The sequence below is a fragment of the Alosa pseudoharengus genome, unplaced genomic scaffold (assembly GCF_046254945.1).
Source record: "Alosa pseudoharengus isolate Yale_2024_CS ecotype anadromous, Long Island Sound unplaced genomic scaffold, YU_APseudo_1.1 YU_APseudo_1.1_scf_18, whole genome shotgun sequence".
Taxonomy (NCBI): Eukaryota; Metazoa; Chordata; class Actinopteri; order Clupeiformes; family Clupeidae; genus Alosa; species Alosa pseudoharengus.
In genome coordinates, this window is record NW_027468650.1 from 26836345 (window position 1) to 26860092 (window position 23748).

General features: G+C 50.1%; 1 protein-coding gene across 1 annotated transcript in view; it reads left to right on the forward strand.

Moving 5' to 3' along the window:
* kmt2ca (lysine (K)-specific methyltransferase 2Ca) overlaps nucleotides 1–23748 on the forward strand; it is a gene marked incomplete in the record, with an annotated part of 117652 nt that overhangs the window by 74834 nt on the left and 19070 nt on the right. The window contains 23 exon segments of the mRNA XM_076290788.1: nucleotides 223–329; nucleotides 894–971; nucleotides 1158–1370; nucleotides 3445–3576; nucleotides 5968–6087; nucleotides 6320–6441; nucleotides 7756–7981; nucleotides 9804–9905; nucleotides 10597–10644; nucleotides 12326–12466; nucleotides 13102–13134; nucleotides 13509–13649; nucleotides 14242–14392; nucleotides 14555–14787; nucleotides 15019–15092; nucleotides 15707–15898; nucleotides 16864–17010; nucleotides 17536–19497; nucleotides 19736–20052; nucleotides 20413–22283; nucleotides 22881–22992; nucleotides 23150–23225; nucleotides 23331–23394. Of these exon segments, the coding sequence (XP_076146903.1) occupies nucleotides 223–329; nucleotides 894–971; nucleotides 1158–1370; nucleotides 3445–3576; nucleotides 5968–6087; nucleotides 6320–6441; nucleotides 7756–7981; nucleotides 9804–9905; nucleotides 10597–10644; nucleotides 12326–12466; nucleotides 13102–13134; nucleotides 13509–13649; nucleotides 14242–14392; nucleotides 14555–14787; nucleotides 15019–15092; nucleotides 15707–15898; nucleotides 16864–17010; nucleotides 17536–19497; nucleotides 19736–20052; nucleotides 20413–22283; nucleotides 22881–22992; nucleotides 23150–23225; nucleotides 23331–23394 (6662 nt within the window).

The window sequence follows — 23748 nt, forward strand, 5'->3', positions numbered from 1 at the left end:
TTCCAATTAGCAAATTATTGGCATACCTCGCATCTGCTAAACATTTGTCCCCTGTCTTTTGTGTCCCCCTGCGTGTGTGTGTTCATGTTTGTGGATGTATGCATTGGATTGTGTGTGTGTGTGTCCACGTGTTTGAGTGTATGCTTTGGATTGTGTGTGTGTGTGTGTGTGTGTGTGTGTGTGTGTGTGTGTGTGTGTGTGTGTGTGTGCTGTCTCTCCCAGGTGGGTCCACGCCTCGTGCCAGGGTCTGAACACTGATGAGGAGGTGGAGAGCGCAGCGGACGATGGTTTCGACTGCTCCATGTGTCGCCTGCACACGTCAGGCCAAGGTCAGTACACCAACGCCCCCCACACCCACACGCTCAGCTATCCCACAACATAGATACATTAAACTGCCCATTAGTGAGCTCTCTCCAGGTGATTCTCTAACACCTGTAATACTTTACTCTGATTTACTCCTGTGGTCATAATGGCTGTAGTGTGTCATGGATGGAGTGAAGATTGACCAGTGTGAGCCAATGCAACATGATGCCTTGTCATATGATGCCATGTAATGTAATATCCTTCCATAGAGTGCAATGCAATGTCCGTTATTTCTTTTTAAAGGGATGGCACTGTTTTTATTTCGTTCCTGTTAATGACATGGACAGAAAGGCCCACCTCTGGTATTGTGGTCAATGGAGCTTGACTGGAGTTGAAACGTTTGAGAGATTCATTAAAAAAAAGCAGATGGTTGGAAATTCAAATCGCTCAGCAACCTGTTCCGGTCTTTCTCCCCCTCGACTCGCCGTTAATCATGACGCTCCCATATGCAGGCTATCAGGACTAATGTGTGTGTGTGTGTGTGTGTGTGTGTGTGTGTGTGTGTGTGTGTTTATTTATTGCCTACCCAGGTGGCGTGACAGTGACACTCAGTGATCGGAGCGAGTCTCCCATCGTGGCACAAATCATCACCAAAGTGAAAGAGCCAGGTGAAGCTGGAAACCCCACACACAGACTCGTTTAGATTTTTGTATTTGTACCCTCTCTTGAATGTGGCTGGGCTAGTGGTGTTCTCACTCTATTCTCCATTCAGTTATTGCTAAGGCCTCATTGTAATGACCAACCCTGAATGAGCCATCATGCGTGACCCCTCTGTGTCCCTCCTCGTCCTGTAGAGTACCAGAAGACGTACACGCAGGACGGTGTGTGTCTGACGGAGTCGGGCCTGAGCCAGCTGCAGGCGCTCTCTGCCCCGGCACCGCGGCGACGCCGGCCCAAACCCAAACTCAAGCTCAAGATCATCAACCAGAACAGCGTGGCCGTGCTCCAGACTCCACCGGACCCCATGTCCGAGCTGTCCCGCGACGGGGACCTGGACGACAGCCGAGGTGAGCACACACACACAGTCACACACACATTCACACACACATACACACACACAAATACAAATACACACACACACATAAATACACATAGGACTTTCCATTGCTTTGTGTTAATCCGATTTGTTTTGTTTGTGTTTTGTTTGTTTGGTTGTTTATTGAGCAGTATGTGGTTGTGTGGGTATGTGCTTTTCAAGACCAAGCTTTTGTTATTTTGTGCATTTTTTTTTGGTCGTTTTCTTGAGTCAGTTACGGATCAAGAAATTTGCACTGTGCTGATTCAGTGAATTACACACACACACACACACACACACACACACACACACACACACACACACAGAGAATAATAGTTGGCCATTTTCTTCCACCATGCTGAGAGGCTTTGACCGCATGTTGCTCCCAGGCACTTTGAATTCCACTCCTCTAGTGATTTGGGAAGGCGACGGACACGTTTAGCAACTTCAAGGCATCTAAGCCCTCTTGATTTTCTAAGCAGAGTTTTCAAAGTGGAGAGCAAGTGAGAGAGGAAAGCAGAGGGGAAAGATGAATTTGGAGAATTAAGTCGCAAAGAGGTGGATTGGTAAAACTAACAGTAAAATTAATTGATTTGAAAGCATGAAAATCTCAACTTTCTTGTGTGTGACTGTGAGAGAGAGAGAGAGAGAGAGAGAGAGAGAGAGAGAGAGAGAGAGAGAGAGAGAGAGAGAGAGAGAGAGAAAAATGAGAGTGAGAAATGGAGGTAGGGAAGGCAATGAGAGTGAAAAAAGCAAAAGAAAATGAGAGTAAGAGGAAGCGGGCGGTGGGGTGGGGGGGGGGGGTGTGGAGGGCAGCATGTAATGAATTTGACTTGGAGAGGGAAGAAAGGCTTTGAAAACAGCAGTCAGCAAATTACACCTGCCCTGGTATTTCTGAGCCCAGGGAGAGAGCGAGGGAGTGAGGGGTGGGGGGGCCGGGGTGCCTTGGCAGCCGAACAGCATTACTGCCCGCCCCTATCCATCAGTGCAGAGCTCCGAGAGGGCAAGCAGGGGGTAATAACCCAGAACTGGGCCATGGTTTTAACCCCTCACCCCCCTGCCAGGCGCTAGCCTCCATATTTAGGGTGTGTCTTGCTACAGAGCAAGAGATGGATGGATGGATGGATGGATGGATGGATGGATGGATGGATGGATGGATGTTGACAGACAGGTGCAGACATGCACATGATTATGTGTTATTCTTCCATGGTAAACACTCATGTCTTATTTATGCTGAGGGCCATTTGGTCTATAGGAGGCGGGGGGGGGGTGGGGGCGTGGGGGGCCTGTGTGATTGGAGGGCTTCTCTGAGCACACGAGTGCTGCCTGGAGAGGCCAGTGGAGGTGGATGGGCTTCTCTAATGGCTGCCCATGTATAATGAGCTCTGCTTATTTAGACTGGAGGCCTGTGTATGGACTCTGCTTTTTGTATGCTACTGCTTTGTTTGTTACGCATGTGCGCACACACACACACACACACACACACACACACACACAAATATATATGCACATAAGCATGGACAAATATTCATACACATGCACGCACAAACATTCCCTCTCCCTCCAGCTCTCTTGTACGGTATTTTTCCACACTGCATGACGCTAGCAGGAACTTGCCATAGACAACATAAGACTAGAGACACATGCACACACAATACAGAGTAAGAGGACCTCTCATTAAAATTATATTAGGAGAACTAGAAGGGGCCACATGTACAGTATCTGGGAATGGGAGTGTGAGTGTGTGGTTGGGTGAGTTGGTGTAAATGTAACCAATATCAATTGCCACATGAGCTAACATGTTTTTTTTGCACTCTGAAATGCGCACACACACAAAACGCACACACACACACACACACACACACACACACACACACACACACACACACACACACACACACACACACACACACACACACACACACACACACACACCCCGTCACCGACACTGACACTGGTCTTAGGAGTGCAAAACTATTTGTGTGTGTTCTTGTGTGTGTTTTTTCACTGGACCCAGCTCACCTGTGTGTGTGTGTGTGTGTGTGTGTGTGTGTGTGTGTGTTCAGAGGGCGACCTGCTTTTGGACTGCGAAGGCAAGTCTGACTCCAGCCCCGAGCGAGAGCCTGCTGAGGTTGACGTCAAGGGGGAGGAAGGCACCGACGGCAACAAGAAGAGGAAGAGGAAGCCATATCGGCCAGGTAAGAGACAGGACAGAGTGGACAGGAAGGGGCAGCGAAGAGAGAGAATTAGCAAGAAGTAAAGTGATTGAGAGCAAGATGGACAGAAGCAGGGAAAGACTGTGAGGGAAAGAGAGAGAAAGGGTGGAGGTATGGAGAAGTGCACTTATCAGAGAGGACAGCTCCACTGGACTGTGAAATGGCGCAGACCCTAAGTAGTGTCCCACAGTGCACTGCTCTTTAAAGCCCCCTGAATGAGGAGCACTCCTTTCTTTCTCTCTCTCTCTCTCTCTCTCTCTCTCTCAGCATAATCTCCTCAGGAGGCAGTGCTCCATTTCTTCCTTCCTCCATTTACTTCTGCTTTTTAAAAGGGGGGTGGGGGGTTGGGGGTGGATGGCGCTCCCCTCGGAGTGTCTTGTCTCCGTTCAGTGCCCTGACGGGTACACAGTCACCCAGACAGATGCAGCTGGCAGCCTGTCTCACAGACACACACGTGCGCGTGCACACACTCAGGCTTACACACACACACACACACACACACACACAGTCTTTGGTATTCGTACATAGCTGTGGCAAATGTAGTCTTTGTATACCAGTCTTATCTTTGGGAGGTCTTGTTATCTTCTCAAGTACACGCAACACGTGTGACCACAAAAGTGTTGCGGAATACTATAGCATGTGACCAAACACTAGCACACGACCAAACACTAGCACACTAAAACATAGACTTGTGCACGGAAGCTCAGTCTGCTATCAGCTTACTTTACATCCGTTTCTCATCTCAATCACTGAATCAGTGGCTCTGGGTAGTGGAGTAGCACTCCAGATGCAGAGCTACCGAATATTATTATATATTTTTTTCTTCTGTGTGGGTGTTAGGAAGAGAATGAGCTTCATTGTGGTTGCAATACAGTAGTTCTCCCTGGCGATGGTGTGTGTGTGTGTTTGCGTGCGCGTGCACGGGAGGGTTTCATTCAAGGCCGTTGGTCTCATTTTCCTGTCTTTAGTGAATGCAGAGAGCAGTGACCCTGCAATGGCTAACAAAAATTGACACTGACAGTGAGCCGAAATGACCATCATGGAGTCAGCATTGAGTCATTGCTCTTTCCCTCACCCTGGCTACCTGTTCTGGTCTCATGGCTGCCCCCCTCCAATACACCCCCCTCAGCTCAAACCTTAACAACACCAGCAGAACTGGAGCTGATGCTAAACCTGCTTTCCTGTTGTCTCCGATAAAAGTTGAATCTAAGGACAGATTCCAGATCTGTCATGAATAGGTATAGCATCACGACTACAGTAAGATTTCTTGAACAGCCAGCCTCATAACAGCAAACAGTTTAGTAAAGATTCTTTTATTACTGCCCATTTGTCACGTTGTCACGGCGCAGACAAGAGAGCAAGGATATAATAGCTGCGTGCGCTGTGTTTCTTGGTAGCGATGTAAATGTGCGCGGCTTGTGTTTCATGTCACGTCATATTATGGACTTGTTATGGCATGGTGTGCTCATTATAATATAAATCACATTTTATTTAGCTGCAAATTAAAAAGCCACATGTTCAGCCTGCTTTGCGGGTCTCCGTGGCCTAAGGGCTGTGTGTGGGGGCAGGAGGAGTGTGGAGGCTGCAGTGGAAAGTCATCTTTGTGCTGGTGGAAAGTGGCTTCGTGCTCAGCCGTTTATTAAAATTGCGTTCAAGCATGGTCTGAGATGGGCTTTACGTGTGTGTGTGTGTGTGTGTGTGTGTGTGTGTGTGTGTGTGTGTGTGTACCCGTGTGCAAAAACAGATAGGTGTGCATAAGCGTGTGCGTCCCTGCGCCAACCTGAGCCTAGAAGATATATTTGTGGAATCGTACTGTATGTGCGCGAGATGACGAAAGAATACGGAGACGTCTGCTCATGCGCACTCTCTCTCTCTCCGCGCTCACCGAAGAGACCCCATTTCTCAGGTGATCCTATTTCTGGAGCGGCCTCACACCGATCAGAAAACAGAGGGAAGCAGTGGGGCTGATTAAAAGAGAGGAAGAGATGGGAGGGAGGGGGAGCGAGGTAGAGCAGAGAAGTGGAAAGAGAGAGAGAGGTAGAGCAGAGAAGTGGAAAGAGAGAGAGAGGGAGAGAGGGAGACAGGAAGAGGTAGAGTAGAGTGGAAGCAAGAGAAGATTGGGAAGATGAATGGGCCAGCTGCAGCCCCCCTAGCCATGGCTCATGGTGACGAATGGAGATTAATTCCAGGATTTCACTGTCAGTGGCTCACATTATTAATCCTGCTCTCCATTAATCAACCTGGTTGAGGCTCCTGTTTGCTCTGCTTAACGTCCACGTTATTCCTCCTCTCTCTCACTCACTCCCTCTTTCTCTCTCCCTCCGTCTGTCTATCTCTCTCTCTCCCTATTTCTTCTCTCCTCTCGATCGGCAGGTATTGGTGGGTTTATGGTCCGTCAGAGGAGTCGAACCGGCCAAGGCAAAGGCAAACGATCCCTGAGCAGGAAGGACTCGTCTGGCTCGCTGAACGACAATCCTGTGGGGAAAGAGGAGGGTAGGCCATGAATCACTTTGTTATGCCTTACACAGTGTGTGTGCGCGTGCGTGCGTGTGTGTATGTGTGAATCTACCTGTGACACTTGGTGGGTTGTATGTTTCTGCGTTTGTTGACTGCTCTCAACAGGGGAGTTTACTATCTCTGGGAGAGAAGATTAAGTGCTAACACATACTGTGACTAACACACACACACACACACTCTCTCACAAGCACACGCTCTCTCCCCTCAGGCTGGAATGAACCCGACACGCCCGTGGACGAGACGGCGCCCCCTACAGAGGTCCTGGAGAAGAAAAAGAAATACAGGAGGAAGAAGACTCAGCTGGAGGAGGCCTTCCCCTCCTATCTCCAGGTACCGCTCTCCCTCCTCTTCCTCCTCAAAGCCAAACTGTTGATGTGATTCCTTCCCAAATCCTTTATGACTCCAGACACTCCCCCATTACCCATCCCCCGAGTATTATACAGCACCACCTCCTTACACCTAGGTAGGTACCTCTCTCCTGCCCCTGGATGCAGGTACTGTTCCTCCTCCACCCAGAAGGCATAACTCCTCCTTTACCTCATACCTGCAACAACAGGCCCTCCCCCAATACTTCACACATTCTTTTGAAGATGTAGGTCTGCCTGTCGTCGTGCATAGATGGAATGTGCATGGTGATGATAGAGTAGTGGAAATGAGATGGCCAGGCCTATGAAATGCTGTGCTAGGCCGGCACCTCTCAAAGAAAGACAATCATGCTCAGCGCTGGCGAGGCAGCCATGCATTTAGCGCGCCAGCTGTCACTTATCCGCTGGCTTGTTCAGCGAGACTTGGGGAATGAAACTCAAAGGTCTTTGCCGGAGCAACGGCGGCCCGTGAATAATTCAGCGTCCCAGCGCATTACGCTTTTAATGTTTCAACGCAACGGGGAGTAGTCACCTCTGCCAGCGCGAGCCTGTCGTCATAGCCGCTCGGAACGAGTGCTTCGAAACTTACTTGTACAAGTAGTGCGCGGACGTGCTATGTGTACGCACGGGCACTGCGCACGTGTGCACACAAACAGTTTTTTTTTTTTTTTGCACTGTGCGTTGCACCATGGCACGTCACTTTCGGTGTTCCCTCGGCCTCCTGACAGATGTTCACGTCCCGGTACGTCAGCGTCTCACTCAACTCGGAACATAATGTAGCAGAAAGCATCTTAGGACCGAGTGCCTTGTTCAGCGTCTCTTTTTTGGTGTGCATTGGGTTTGTCAGAGCCCCCCAGAGCCTCTCAGCCTCAAGCCTAAAGGTGCATGCACACATGGGAAATTATCTCATGTACAATCTACCGCAGAGTTACCTAAGAGGATATATAGTCTTCGCTTCTGTGCGTGCAATAACCCAGTCCTACACTGTTAGTGTAGCTTAGAATAATTCACTGGAAGAGAGTTTCTCTAACACATTTCCATGATTAAAAAATGACTTTTCATTTGAGCTGGTGGCAGAGCAGGACTTAGAGCCAACAGGACACCTAAACTAGGTTGAAGTTGTAATCTGCACAACGTATTTGAGAAGCACTGCAGTGCAGTTTGCTCTTCACCCTGGATGGAAAGTAAGACAAAGAAATCCCTCAAGATTCTATGATGTTTCATGTGTTTGTGAAGAGGATGTTGCTAAGCAGTGTGTGTTTATGGTGTGTTCCATTAGGAGGCCTTCTTTGGGAAGGAACTGCTGGACAAGAGCAAGCAGAGCAGGCAGGCCCTGGAGCCCGGACTTCTGATCCATGACCACGGGGCCATCCTTGCCGAGACCAAACCCCCCAGTGCCACCAGTCGCTTCCTGGACCCCTCCTGTGACCCGCTGCTCAGCGCCACGGCAACCGGGAGCAGCAGCACCACCGCCACGCCGGGCTCCACCAAGACCCGCACACTGCGTATGTCCATCAGTGTGTCTCTCTGTCTATGCTCTCTCTAGTCCTTAGACTTTAATTTCTCTCCTTCTTTCTTTTGCTCTCTCTCTATTTCTCTATCTCTCTCTCTTTCTCTCTCTTTTTCTTTCTCTTTCTCTTTTCATATATATCTTCCTTCTCAGCTGCCTCCTCGCTCCATGACGGGATAGTTTCCCCTTTGCTGAATTTTTTTCTCTCTCTCTCTCCTTATTCTATCTTTTCTCATTTCCATCTTACACCTCTCTGTCTCTTCCTCCCTCTCTCCCTCATTCCCTCTCCTCTTTCCTTCCATTTCTTATTCCCTCCCTTCCTGTATCTGCTCCATTCTCCCTCTCGCTTTTTTTCGTGACTGTATTCACACAGAAGACAAGGGCCTCTATGACTAGCCACACACACACACACACACACACACACACACACACACACACACACATCTGTGTTGGAAGACGGCGGCCACGTCTCCTCAGGTGCTGAGCCGTCAGGTCGTATCTGTCAGTGGCGATGTAGGGGATACGCTCCTTGTACCTCCCTCCCTCCCTCCCTCACCCCAGCCTCTGCCTCTCCAGTGAGCAAGCACACACTGGTAGCGACATCAGTAGCACAGACAGAAATCCCTGCCTGAGCGCTCTTTTGATTACAGAAATTCAGATGCATGTTATATTTGTGTGCAGTCGCAAACTGCTACGTTAACAAGTTCAGAAGAAACGCTTGAGGCTGTTTTTAAAGATGAAGACAAATATCTTGGCCCAACTTGTGAGTCTACTTTACTCTAGGCCTGAGTTCTGGGTTGTGGAGGTGAATGTAGGCTGTTAACTGTTAGTTGTGGGTGCATGCCCAGTGTGTGTGACCTTCGACCTGCCTCGCTCTGAGGAGGGAATGCAAAGAAAGAAAGAAAGACCAAAGAAGAAAGAGTGATGTTCTGTTATTGTTTTAACACTCATCTACTCCCCCATGTCTCTTCATATTGAGTTCTGCTCACCCTCACCCTACACACACACACACACACACACACACACACACACACACACACACACACACACACTTCTGTTGATGGTGATCCTCAGCTCCAAGTTGACCTTACACAATCTTGCACTTCTGTGGACATAAACATACACATACGCACATTTTTCAACAAGCCTTTATATAAAGTCTGTTGGTTTCAGCCATTTGAAAACTTGCCAGTAGCAATCCTTCTGCCAAGGATCGACCACGATCTCTGCAATCAGAAAAGAGCAAGCAGACATCCAGGCCTTACATTTTAATCAACAATCATCCTGGCTATTTTTAGATATGAGCATTTTAGCCTTGTCCATCCTCGGTGACCCTAAATCTCCCTATGACACATAAAAGACTCAACTGAACTGCCCTTGCCCCGCTCTGTCCTTTTTCTTTCTTTTTTTTGTTTCTCTGTCCTTTCCTTTCTTTCTTTCTGTTTTTTTCTTTCTCTCTGCAAACCTCTGCCCCTGTTTTCACCCTTGGATATGTGTGTGTCTGAACCCAGACAGAAAGCTCATGGAGATCAGTTCTTCTGTCTGTAATAATGTTCTCTCCCATTAGCCAAAGCACCATGTAAACACCCTCTCAGGCTTGGTCAGTATTTATTCACCTTAATGAAAATAATCAAAGGATATCACGGAATTGGGTTATTGTGCACAACGTGACATTTGAGAGTCCCATTTTTTAGTTAATGAGTTCTAATTGGCATGAGATTATAGAGCTTCGGCTCGTTGTGAGGGTAGCACAGTGTGTTGATGTGTGATGGTGCCCAAGCTCAGCCGAGGCGTCTGCCTATCCTCTCACTCTGCAGCCCAGGCAGGGGAGGATCCGCTAGCGGACCTGGTGCTGGGTTCTGACGACGACCTGCTGGGGATGCTCTCAGACAACCTGGGCAAGCCAGGCCAGGATACAGGTAGATGGTTTCCCCCTCCACTGCCCTCTACCACTACACGCTCACACACGCGCGTACACACACACACACACACACACACACACACACACACACACACACACACACACACACACACACACACACACACTGTCACTCACTCACAATGACTGCTCACACACTCACTCGCTTGCTTTGTTACACCCTCACAAAATCAAACACACACACACACACACACACACACACACACACTCTCTAAATCACTCTTTCTTATACCCATACAAAGTCACACACAGACACACACACACACAAACATTCAGTCCTGCAATGGTGCAAAGCTTAGGCTGGCTCCTGGCTTGGGTCCTTCTCTGCAGCCTTGGAAGAAAAGCACTGACTCCTCGCTCACTCACTGACGCGCTCACTCACCCACCTCCATCTCATGTCTGCATTTTCCTCCCTGTGAGATGGCCCTTTTTCTGTCTACTTCACACGTTCACGCTTGTCATGGCATCTTTGAGTTTGGTTATTTTCCTCCTCTAGGCTGTTTTTATATATTGGTTTGCTAGGTCACCCTTTATGCTTCATGTTTTTGGTTGTGTGCTTTTTTAGAATTTTTTCTTCTTCTTTATATCTGTTTTGTAATAACTTTGTTTATTTTTCATTTTGTTTTTTCCTTTGTTTTTGTTTCTTGTTTGTTTGGCTTGGGTTCCCGTAGGTCTTGATTTCTGCCCTTTCCAGGTTGACCGCTCTGCCTCCCCGTTCGGTAAGAGCCTCCATAGTGGATCTCTCTCTCGGAGTAGAGCTCTACCCCATCTAACCTTTTTACCTGTGGCTACTTCGACCTAACACCCTACTCCCAGACTCTTGTAACACCTACAAACACACAGAAACTTATTTTTCTGCATGACTCACTTCCTCCACCTCCTCTCCCCTGTCTTTGTTGATTTCTCTCTCTCTCTTTCTTTCTCTTTCTCTTCTCTGTAGCTTGTTCTAATTCACAACAGCTATTTCACACAAGCACGCTGTGTTGCCTTTGATTGCTTTAATGCGGCTGATTGGTTCCTGTTCTCATGACACATGAGTGTATTCGCCATATATGGGTGTAATCCATGACTTTCTCCAATAATTTAAATCTCAAATGTGATTCAGGACTAGCTCATGTAGTATTATTTAAGTATGGTAGTTCAGGAGTGGAGATGTGGACGTTATGGTTGCCGGGCAGACAGATCACTAGTCTGGGGTCAGTTTTCATCGTGGGGTTTTAAACAGTTAGGATTAAGAAAAGCCTTTGGGCAGCTTTCCCCTGCACTATGTTTTAATGTTGTAAATTAAGAGGGTGCCTTTTCTAGAAGCCTCTTGGTGAGCACTTGTGCTAATCTCCTTCTCAGAAGAAACTCGAGTAGACGAAAGGAGAGCGCGACAGAAAGAAGAAACAGGGAGAGACGAAGAGAGAGAGAGACACAGAGAGAGAGAGAGAGAGGGCAAGCAAACGGGGGGGGGGGGGGGGTTGGGGGTGGCAGGTTTAGAAGGTCACAGAGTTTGATTTCACAAACAAGGCACCGTGGGGGCTCAGGATTCGGTTTGGTTTAGTTTAGTTAGATTCGTTTGCCATTAATGAAGATCCCTTGGGAAGGGACTCCGAGGTTCGTCCACTCATCAAACAAAAGTGCAGGGAGGCAAATGTTTGCTTTGTAAACCTGGCCGAGTGAGGACTCCAGTCGAGCTCTTTTGTGGCGTCTGTGACGTTCCGAGGCAGTCATCAAGTTCATTGTGACAAGGTCGCCGTGGCACCCTCTCAGCCTCTGATCTATCAAGGCTGGACCCCTTTTCCGTCTTTGAAGTGGAGAACTAGGTTTATTATGATTAATCATGGCAATTGTGTGCTGTGTTTTCTTGTGTTTTAGCATTGATTAAGCCATCGTCGTTTTTGTAATAGGACAGGATATGAGATGATGAAAGTCTGTTTTTTTTTTTTTTTTGATGGGCCCTTTTTTTTTTCTACGCTCGAGCGGGCAACACAAATGAGGTTCCTGTTATTCTTGGAAAATTGAGTCATGGAAGAAAAAAAGCGAAGGAAAGGCAAAAAAGTGCACGCAGAGAAAGAGCTTATTTCACCACAACATGAGAGATTGGCATTCTCTTCCTTGTTCTCTTTCTCGTGCGCTCCCCCTTCTCCTCCTCAGACCCAGTTGAAAATAAATTGCTCGTCAGCTGTGATTTGCTCCTCTTAGAAGTGACAGGGCTTTTTCCCTTCTTTTTTCCCCGCTACCTTTTTTCTTGTTTGTTTGGCAGGTCGGAAGGGTAGGGTAGACGTGACAGGGCAAGGTTGGCAGGAATCCAAATATTTTTTAAGCTGAATAAAATTCACACACACACACACACACACACACACACACACACACACACACACACTGATGGTTGACCTGTCTGCGTCCCATGTTTAGCTGGTCTGGACATCGGGGGTCTCTCGGAACACCCCTCGGTCACCGCCCACCCCTCGGGCCCCGCCCGTGGCTCACGCCCCTTACAGGAGGAGCCTCTGGACGCCATCCTGAGCCCCGAACTGGACAAGATGGTGACGGACGGTGAGGACCACCAATCACAAACCTCGTCTCTCTCTCTCTCTTTAAAGTCTTAACTGATGTCAGCCTGGCCTATTCTAAATGGATCCCTAACCAGTGTTCCCACCCTTCTAAGCTGTCTGGGCCAATTAAAATGAATGGGAGAAGTTCATCAGGGCCGCTTTTAAGAATGCATTATGGTGTCAGCTCCAATGACTCTTCTGTAGAGCGCTAGCAGGCTGCTGGGTCGGCCTCTGGGGATGTGTGTTATATCACGTATACTGCAAGAACAGGATGCAGAAGCTTGCATGGCCACATGTGGACTTGCTGTGTGACTGCTCCAAGAAACCCACCCCCCATTTCTTTCAGGGTTTGAAACATTGAACACCAGCTTCTTTTCAAAAGTGCCTAACTAACATGGCCAATGGGAATGCATGAGTGTTCACAGTAGCCCATTTCAACATCACCATGTCTAAGCAAAGCCTAGCATGTTAAATGGCAAAAGGAATGATTCTATGGCTCAGCTGTCTTCTATACTCTTATTAAACAACATATCTGTGGATCTAGTATACTTGCCGATCTTTTGAATTTAATTTTAAAATATGTATTTTGGAATGCAGGTGCCTAAAGCATTTTGTGATTATTTTCTTCATTTTCAGGTGCAATCCTCAGCAAGCTCTACAAAATTCCAGGTGTGTGTTTGCAGATTACTTCCCTTTGCACTTAATGTATCCTTCATTTTATGATTAAATAGAAACAGGGTTGACCTGAAAGGCAAGTCTGTAGAATTACTGGTCTAAAAACAATGACAAATTCCTCAATGACACCGTGTTGTTAAATAGCTAAAGAAGTAATTGTACTGATTCAATTCATCTAATGACCACATTCGTCAAATAAACGGGTTAGTTAGTTAAAAGCATCTAACTAATATTACTCTGTAGCACAACTCTTCCCTCTGAGATTATCTGTCACTCTGTGAACTGTGTGTGTGGGGGGGGGGGGGGAGGATTGGAAGGAGGAAGTAGCTAGACCTGCCAAGTCTGAAATGCACTGTCACCCCCTACAGAGCTGGAGGGGAAGGACGTGGAGGATCTCTTCACCGCTGTACTGAGCCCCAGCACCAGCCAGCCTCCGCCTCTCCCCCACCCTCCCACAGCCAACCCCATCCCTAGTGCCCCGGGCACAGGAATGCCTCTGCAGAACTCAGGTGCAGTATCTCCAGCTGCCTCACAAGGTCTTCCTTGATGACCTTAACCAACCACAAACACTGAGAGATGAAATGGGTATTAGGGTTGGATTGGATATTAGGTTATTAGGAAGGACTGTAGCAAGGAGGAAAAAAGCTTCAGACTTAAGATTGGGGTGGTATCAAAGAGACATGCTCTTACTGATTACTATAGCAGTAAACCTCTCCTCTCCCTCACTGACACTAATGTGAGAGAGATGGGAGAGTGGATAGAGTTGCGGCCGTATCCCTTACAGTCAGTCCTAGTTTAGGGCCGTGGGGCTGAGGGACCGTTGGCGTTGTGGGCCAGGACTGAGGAGGAAATGAGCCCTGACTCCTGAGCTCCTAATGCACTCGCCGGGTGTAGATTGCACCAATCAGGAACAAATGCAGCCAAACTCTCACTCACTCACACACACACACACACACACACACACACACACACACACACACACACACACACACACACACACACAAATGCCCTCATACACTCCTGGACTAACCACATTAATCATCGTCATTTCTTACACTTGCATTCTTTTTGTTTTTGCTTTTTTCCCGGTGGGTCTAGCAGACAGCGGAATGTTTCCCCGCATGCCCATGATGAACGGCATGATGGGACCCAATCCCGTCTTCCCGCAGACTCCCATGCTGCCCGGCGCACCAGGACCCTGTGGCCAGGGTGGCTTCTCTCCCCTCCACCGGATGCCCTTCCCCGACATACGGTAACGACCAAAGCGCCCCATGCTGACCCTGTCAGCCCGTGATGAAATAACCAGAACTGTATCCCTCTCAAGTATCTTAACATCCAAGCAGAAAATCCTCAATGAAGTTTGAATTTCTTTGGTCAGTCTTTTGATATTGTTATTGTCCCCCTTCATCCTCAGGGAGAAAAACTTTGGCCAGATGGGGGGAGACATGGCCGGTCCATGGCCCCCTGCGGTCCCTGGCTCAGTCCCAGGCCCCATGGCCCCCCCGGAGCCCGAAGCCGACACCATGTCCAACGCGCAGAGGAGCACGCTGAAGTGGGAGAAGGAGGAGACCCTGGGGGAGATGGCCACCGTGGCCCCGGTCCTCTACACCAACATCAACTTTCCCAACTTGCGAGAGGAGTTTCCAGGCAAGGGCCCACATCCCCAGAAGTACCCTCATAATAACCCATCAAAAAAAGCCCCAGAAATGAGGCTCCTCTGCTGGGGTGTATAAGCTGAGCTGGGCTGGTAGCATCGGGAATTGAAAGCCAACATTAAGTCCTCCTAAAATATTCCTTAAGTCCTTTCCTGTGGTTTCCCCACTGTCTTCAATCATTAGGGCAGATCTATGTGTCTAACCGCTGATTTCTCACCTCCAGACTGGGCCACTCGAGTCAAACAGATTGCGAAGCTTTGGAGGAAGGCGAGTTCCCAGGAGAGGCAGCCCTATGTGGTAAGGTGGCATTTCAGTCGGCAGCAGATAACGCACTGGCTTCTCCTGCCAGCGGATAACACAAATCTGTGTTTGAGCCGGCGGTGGCCGCTGCCAAAGGATTTTTGTCTGGTGATGGGAAGCAAGCACGGGAGAATGAGTTGTTTGCTTGTTTTGAAAAGAAGTTGGAGACAGGGAGAGAGGGAAGGAGGGAGGGAGGGAGATGAGAGCAAAGAGAGAGGCAGAATAACAAACACGAACGATCGTTCGGCGTCTCAGGCACCGCAGATTTAGTGCCATCTCAGGCAGATGTCTCAGTTCAGCTTTACATGAGGCACTGGGGAAGTACATTGATGTGTGTTTGCCCATGCCTTGTTTTGTGTTATACTCACACACACAAACACACAAACAAGACTGGAACTGTAATCAACCACAAGTGCAACCATCATCCACTTGCGCATAATGTCTAGACATTAAAAAGGAGACAAACCAACCCAGTTTTACTACAGCAGCTTCTTATGCTTAACAGCAACTCGGCACTTTTCTCTTCAGGCTATTTTGTCTGTTTGCTGTTTCTCTTGGCCATTGGCTATTCTGTTTGTTTAAGATTTCTCCTCTCTCCTCCCTCTCTCCAGCAAAAGGCTCGAGACAACCGGGCAGCACTCCGCATAAACAAAGTCCAGCTGTCCAATGACACCCTGAAGAGACAGCAGCAGCAGGTGCCGGACCCCTTTGACCCCAGCGTCCCCTTGGAAACCGAGGCCATCTTCAAAGACCCGCTCAAGCACAAGGAGTCTGAGCACGAGCAGGAGTGGAAGTTCCGACAGGTGACCCATCAGCTCCTGGGGACGGGGGGTGGGGGTGGAGGGTTGATTTGAGTGTGCTTTATGTTTGGGGAGGGCGGCGGGTGCTGGGTAGAGTTCTCTTCAGAAAGGGCACCTCTGTCTGCTCCGTTAAGCTGGGTTTCTCAACCGCAGAGAATCTCAGAAAAGAAGCTGACCAAAAAAAAAAATCAACCAAAAAAAGCAAAACAATACCCAACTCTAACCCGACTTTCAGATTCATCTCATTACCAGTCACTCATACATGTATTAACACATACATCAGACCACTGCAGCCATAACGATGCTGACAAATTCCTAAATTATACATAGGTATCGAAACAATCGAAAGTTCTGTTGCTTAACAGGAAAGAAAAAAAACATCATCTGGTCCCTAATTGCATTCCCAGCCCCCGGTCTATGAAAGCAGTGAATTGAATCGGCTCTATTGGGCTCAGTGTCGGCTCCAACATGCCTCGCAGCTTAGATAGCTTTAGAGTGGGGGGCATGAGTGACGCGAGTGTCACCGGGTTTGTCGGGCCCAGGCGTTGAGAAACCCTGAGAGAGAGAACAATGCCAGTCTTTGTGTGTGTTCATTTTAGGTCACACTGCCTTCATAACCATACGCACAGCATGCCAAGAGGAAGAGTGTGGACTGTGTGTGTATGTGTGTGAGCGTGAGAGAGATTGTAAGGGAGAGTGACCTTGACTATGAATGAATGTGTGTGTGTGTGTCTGTGCATGTCTGTGTGTGTGTGTGTGTGTGTTTGTGTGAGCGTATAATTGCTTGCACGTAAAGGCAGCGATCTTAGTGTTAACCTATTTGTGCATTTAATTCCTGTTAATTTATTAATGGACCATGATTTTAGAAATTTTTGTTGGCATGAATGTGCATGGCTGCGTGAGTCATTTACTTTAATACATTATGGCATTCTCGTGCGGTCTACTAATTCTTAATTTGCATTGAAAAGGGAGAGATAAATCACATGAGGGGACCCCTTAAGAAGCAACAGGAAAAGGTCCCAAAAAGCAAAGCCATAAAATCAACAAATAAAGACGTCCTTTTTGGACATTCCAACCAGGCAACTATAGCTGCAGGAAGTGGAAAAATTTCTCTGGTAAGATCCCAAGGCGAGGCACTACTCTGGCGATTCTCTGTCCAGAACCAATAAAAAAAGACAAAATTTTTTTACTAGGTGTAAGAAAACAGTGAGGTTAAAGTGTTGAACGTGGAAGTGAGAAAGAGAACTGATTAACTGTCATATCATTCCTCCTTGGCTCAGCTTAGTTAAGAGCCTGCCACAGTAATGACTGCTAAAAGCTGTATATCACCACCGTGTTGTTAAATCTTCTACACATATTCACATCCCTATCCCTGCATGGCTTAATTGTTCATAATCAAACAAAATGTAAAAACAAAAACAAAAGTGCATTTTTTTTTATTTTATTTCTTTTCCTGGTAGAAAGTGAGGGAGAGAGAGAGAGAGAGAGAGTGTGTTTTTTAGCACCATGTCATCATGAATTTGAAATTCAATGCCTTCAAGTGACTTCATTAACTGAAGTGCCTCCCTCTCCTCCTTCACCCTCCTCTCCTGTCTTCTCTTTTTCTCTGTGCCTTTTCTCTCCTCCTGTTTCCATGGTAGCAAATGAGACAAAAGAGCAAACAGCAAGCCAAGATCGAAGCCACTCAAAAGCTGGAGCAAGTTAAAAATGAGCAACAGCAGCTGCAGCAGCAACAACAACAACAACAGCAGCAGCAGAATTTTCCCAGCAGTGGTCAGTCTGGTGGCGACACCCCCACTAGTGGCAACCAGAGCCCCAGGACCCCCCAGCCCAGCGGTGGGGGCAATGCCTCCCCCCTGCAGCCCAAAGATGGTGGCTTTGCACGGCCGCAGCTGCCCGGCACACCCACCTCGGCGTCGGATGACGTGTTCCTGCGGCCACAGCTCCCACCGCCATCCGCCTCTTCCGCCTCCAAGACGCCCACTCAGGAGGGAGCCTACCCCCAGGGCCCAGCCTCCCAGCCCCAGTCTCCTCAGCAGATGTTCTCCCCTGGCGGCTCGTCGACGGGCTCCCGGCCCTCCTCGCCCTGGGACCCCTACGGCAAGATGGTGGGGACACCTCGGCCGCCCACGTCGGGCTCCACCACCCCACGCCGGGGCTCAGACGCGCAGGAGAGGGGCCGCCCGTGCCCGTCCCCGGCCCATGAGGGCTTCGGCTCGCCCACGTCAGCTCCGGACCCCTACGCCAAGCCCCCGGACACCCCAAGACCCGCCGACCCGTTTGTGAAGCCCATGGGTCCCCCTAGGATGGGGATGAGCGGGATGGGGGGTGATCCCCAGCAGCAGCAGCCACAGCAGGGCCAGGGAAGGCACATGATGGGGCCCATGGCGTCTGGAGATTCGTTCGGCAGGCCCAATCAGAGGGCGGAGGCGTACCAGCGCATGGCCCACAGCCGCATGGTCCTCTCTGACCCGTACGCGCGTCCACTGCTCGCTCCCATCCCCGGCAGCAACGAGTCGGGCTCCGTACCTCTCTTCAAGGCCCCCATGCCCCCAGGACAGCATCAACAGGAGGCCTTTGGCTCCATGCCCCCTCAAGGGCTTCGCAGGGGGCCTATAGACCCGTACGAGAGGCCGCCTCTGACCCCCAGGCCAGCAGATGGCTTCCAGCAGGGTCAGCAGCCAGACCCATACGCCCATCAGCCCCTGACACCTCACCCGTCCATGGGAGCTGACGGCTTCGGCAACGAGCCTCGAATGATGCGCCAGCAGCAGGGTGGGCATTTCCCCATGCCCAGGCACCCCCACAGCAATCCTTACGCACAGGCACCCTCCACCCCCAGACCTGACTACTCGCAGCAGATGCCTGACCCCTACGCACAACCACCGGGCACCCCTAGGCCCTCACCGGACCCTTATGCCCAACCACCGGGCACCCCTAGGCCAGTGGACCCTTATGCCCAACCACCGGGCACCCCAAGGCCCTCTGCGGACATGTACGCCATGCCTCCATCCACTCCCCGACCGCCTCCCTTGGATCAGTTCTCACAGCCTCAGCCGATGAGCCGCAGGCAGTCCCCCTCCCACGCCATGGACCCATATGCCCAGATGCCTGGCACACCTCGACCTTTGCCGGGAGAGAGGTACCCCAAATCCCCTGGAGCTCAGAGAAGCGCAGACCCCTACGCCCAACCACCAGGGACCCCCAGACCGCAAAGCAAGCCAGACCTGTATGATCAACCGCCCGGCACGCCCAGACCGGTTCTCTCTAGCCCAGACGCCTTCTCCAGACCTGGGTCCAGACCAGGCTCCATGCCCCATCCTGGCGAGCCGTTCTCCCATCAGGCTCAGGGGAGGATGCAGGATGCGTTTGGCAGACCCCATGGATCACAGACCCCTAAGCACTCAGGAATGTCTGACGATGGCTTCTCGTTGCCTCAGACTCCTCACTCTAGCCAGACTCCGGTCCACGATCCGTGCGAACAGGCTCCCATGACCCCTTGCCCTCAGGCAGGAGACCGACCAGTCCAAGGTGTTCCACAGTCACCCGGTGCCGCAGATGTCATGCAGCCCCCAATGGGCGATTCTGAAGACAAGACAAAAGTAATTGCTTTTAATTTGTTATTTTGTTTAATTTTTAAAGTGATGTAGAGTTTAACACTTAAGTGTGTGCATGCACAGCACTCAAAAAGTGTCAAGTATTTGAGGGGATTTATAAAAGCATTGTCAACCTCATTGTATCTTCTAAATGGGCTTTTATACCATATGTTCATGAGTGTTGATGATTGCTATCAAGTCAGCCCTTTTCTAGTTACTCATGAAGGTCTTGCTGTGCTTCTAGCGCCAGTTACTACGTCAGCTGATCCTGAGGCAGCAGCAGAGAAAAGTCCAGCAGGAATTGCCCACCAACGCTGCTGTCTCTGCCATGGCCAGTGCGCCCGGAACCCCCCGCCACTGGTCACAGGAAGACTCCTCAGCGCAGCCAGACTTCTTTGGCAGACCCCCTCCTCCGTACCCAGGCACCATGAGGGGACCCCCCAGGTTCCCGGGTCAGTTTGTGGGGGAGCAGCGAGGGCCGTTTCCCCACGACGGTCAGATGCCCCGGCCGCCATTCTCCAGAGAGATGGTCGCCATGGGAATGAGGCCGCAGGGCCAGAGGTGAGACTTTGTTCACATCTCATTTATTGTGTGTTTGATCCGACCACAGGTCAATATGTGTTTGTTTATAATTTTATAGTGCTGTTTTTTAGCACCCTCGTACCTTCTCATTATTCAATTGATTGCAAGATGTAAACACCCTACGAGTGGAGTTGATAAGCCTCTCCACAAGCATTTGTTTTGGCAACTCATAGTCTGATGTAGTGTAATCACTTGGTGAAGCAATCAGTGAACATTGTTCTGTGCTTTCTCAGGAAAGCTTGGTATGCTCTGTTTTTTAAGATCTGTCTTATCTTCCTCCTGTGTCTACCGGTTTCTGTTTTTTTCCCCCTCCCTTTCTCTTTCCCCCCCTCCTCCTAGGTTTGGATTTCCTCAAGGAGCACCAGGACAGGAGCAGTTAATGAGGCCCCCACATCAGATGCCAGGTGGGCACATGGCTCCTGAGAACATGCCCCCTCAGATGCGCCGCTCCCTCTCCATCGACCTTGCCCGGCCCATGGGGGGCAACGCCCAGATGGGGCTTCCCCAGCACTTCCCCCCGCGGGCGCTCCCCATGCAGCAGCACAACATCATGGGCCAGCCCTTCATCGAGCTCCGGCACCGGGCCCCTGAGAACCGCATGAGGCTCCCCTTCCGGCCCCTCGGCCCCATGGACCACCCCAACCAGCCAGGCCAAAGGCCCCCCCAAGGCTTCATGCCTGGCCAGGAGATGGGCTTTGTCGGGCCCCAAGGCCAGAGAATGATGGATCCCATGCTGGGGCAACCTCAGCAAGGAGCACCAGGCCCCATGCAGATGGGAGCTGACATGGAGGCCATGCAGCAGCAGCAGCAGCAGCAGCAGCACCAACATCATCATCATCAGCATCAGCAGCAGCAGCAGCAGCATCATCATCATCAGCAGGCTAACATGCAAATGAATGCTGGCCAGCAACATCCAACGCTCAGCAGGTCCATGAGTCAGCCGATCCAGAGCGAGACACTCCACAACACTCCCCAGCCAGCTCTCCTCCCAGGGGCTACTCAGCCAGAGGAGCTGCCCCTGCCCACTGCAGAGGGCATTGAGGAGAAGCTCGACGCGGACGACTCGGCAGTGAAGGACCTGGAGGACGTGGAGGTGAAGGACTTAGTGGACGATGACCTGGAGACCCTCAACCTCGACGGCGAGGATGGCCTCCACCTGGACGACTTCCTGACGTCGGGGAAGTTTGACCTCATCGCCTACGCCGACCCGGAACTCGACCTCGAGGACAAGAAGGACATGTTCAACGAGGAGCTGGATCTGGCCGATCCTATGGAAGATGACCACGGAGAGGCTTTAGACATTCAGAAAGCCTTGTCTGAGAAAAGAAACACCCACCAAGACACAGCAGCTGCAACAGCGTCGTTGTCTCCGCCAGCAGGCAAAGCGGACAACCTCCAGATGTCCGATCAGGTCAAGAAAGAAGACTGTGCCTCGAGAGAAGGCATGTTGTACGGTGGCAAGACCATTAAGACCGAAGTCAAACCATGTCCAGTGAGCAGTCATGACCCTAGCAGTATGCCTCCCATGAACACCAGTGGAATCTCAGGGGATCACACTGGCCTGTTTGGAGCGTCAGCTCAGCCTTCGTCTGACCCACTGTCCGGTTCCGCTCCAGTTCTCTCCAGTCTGCTCATCAAGGAGAAGCTGGAGGACTCCGGGCTTGGCGCTGCGGCCGCCTCCCCTCACCAAACCACCCACGGGCAAGGCCTGCAGCAGGTCATGTCCATGATGCCCGGTCAAGCGCTAGACCACGGCATGAACCCCGCCATGGGTTTGGGCCACAGGATGGATCCCTCCCTGGCCCAGGGAGCCCCGCCGCTGACCAACCCGAACATGATGCAGCCTGCCAACCCCAAGCTGCCGGTCCCTGGGTTCGGGGGCCCCTCCACAGGGCAGCAGGTGGACCTGAACATGCCCATGATGGGGGGCCAGCTACCTGCTGGACCTCACGGTCTGGCCAGGCAGACCCAGCAGGGGATGTTCCCTCTTGCAGGAATGGGCCAGCAGCAGCAGCAGAAGGCACCACCTCCAGGATCTGCTCCTGTGTCACAGCTATCCCAATCACAGCTACAAAACAGGCCGCTGCTCCTGGAAGAGCAGCCACTCCTGCTGCAGGACCTGCTGGACCAGGAGAGGCAGGAGCAGCAGCAGCAGAGGCAGATGCAGGCCATGATCCGCCAGCGCTCCGACACCTTCTTCCCCAACGTCGGTAAGAGTCCCTTTCAGGAGCGGTCAGGATTTGTTACGTATTTGAGTTTTGCACAATCAGATTGAGGTTGAGCAAAAACCTTTAGAACAGATAAAAAGTCAATGAAAAGAGGGCAAGAGGCGCTTCTACCTCTGTCATACATAAATGTATACGTGATAAGAGTGGGATCCAATTAAGCATTGAATTGAAACTATATTCTGACACACATTGTTCTGGTACAGAGCTTCACAAAGGGAACATGAGTTGGAATCGGAGGTAATCATGCATTTTTTCCATCCATCTGTTTCAAAAAGCTCCTTGGCATTACTGCACTGAACCAAAAAGAAAGGATGCCTTTCCTGTTCTGAGGGAGGTTTTTAAGTGGTTTCCTATGGACATCACCACGGTAGCTTTAATTGATCTTGACAATGAAACACTTTCGGGAGCTTTTTGCCACAGTAGAGGCATGAATTATGCAGAAGCTCTGCCACAAGAGCATCATTTATTGGGAGGAGACAAAATTGAGGTTAGGGAGGACCATGGGAGTAGGGAGATGTGAACTTCTGACTTGATCTGACTTCATTCTGTCTTAACGGTGTTGATTGTTTGCCTTTATAGACTTTGATGCCATCACAGATCCCATCATGAAAGCTAAGATGGTGGCACTGCAAGGCATCAATAAGGTTATGGCCCAGAACCCATTGGCCATGGGCCCCATGGTGATGAACAGGTAAGATGAGAAGGCAAAATAGTCAGCTGTGAATTTGGAAGTGTCTACTAATTTGGATTTATTTCTTTAATGTTCTCCAAATCCCTCATTTTTTATTTTCTCACCTGCTGTTTCGGCCTCTCGTTCCCTTTCTCATTCGTTTACATGACTTGTGTAGGATCCAGCAAATCCCAGGAGCACACGTTCCAGAAGCTGCTGCTGCTGCTGCAGGAGCTCCACACTTATTCGGACAGGTACTGCAAAAGAAATCATTCAAATTCACACATACTGTATGTCTGGTCTTCTGTTCTTTGTCTGGTTCATGCTTGCATTTCATGGCTACCCATAATTCCTTGCAGGACGGGAAACTGGCCACGCAGTTGGCAAGACCTAATCCTCCAAATTTCGGCCCCGGATTTGTCAGTAAGTACACGAGGCCACACAATTGAGTTCACTCTGAGCCTTTCTCACTATCATCTCGGAATTTTGTTCCCATTGTCCATGGGAGATGGATGAATGGCTATTGAGAGTGTATAGAACTTCCCAGGCTGATCTCTGTGACACGTGAGAGATGAAAACACTTGGGGAGAATTGAGTGGCCCATATCCTGCCTCTTATCTGACTGCTGTCCACTTTGCTTTGTGAGCCACACCGAGCACAGTAATATGATGGATGGAGGCAATATAGCAACTGCCACCTAGTCAGCTTCTGTTTATTATCCAGCCTCCAATCTCCAGCAGACACAGAGAACAGTGGCAGATGAAAAGAGGGATTGAG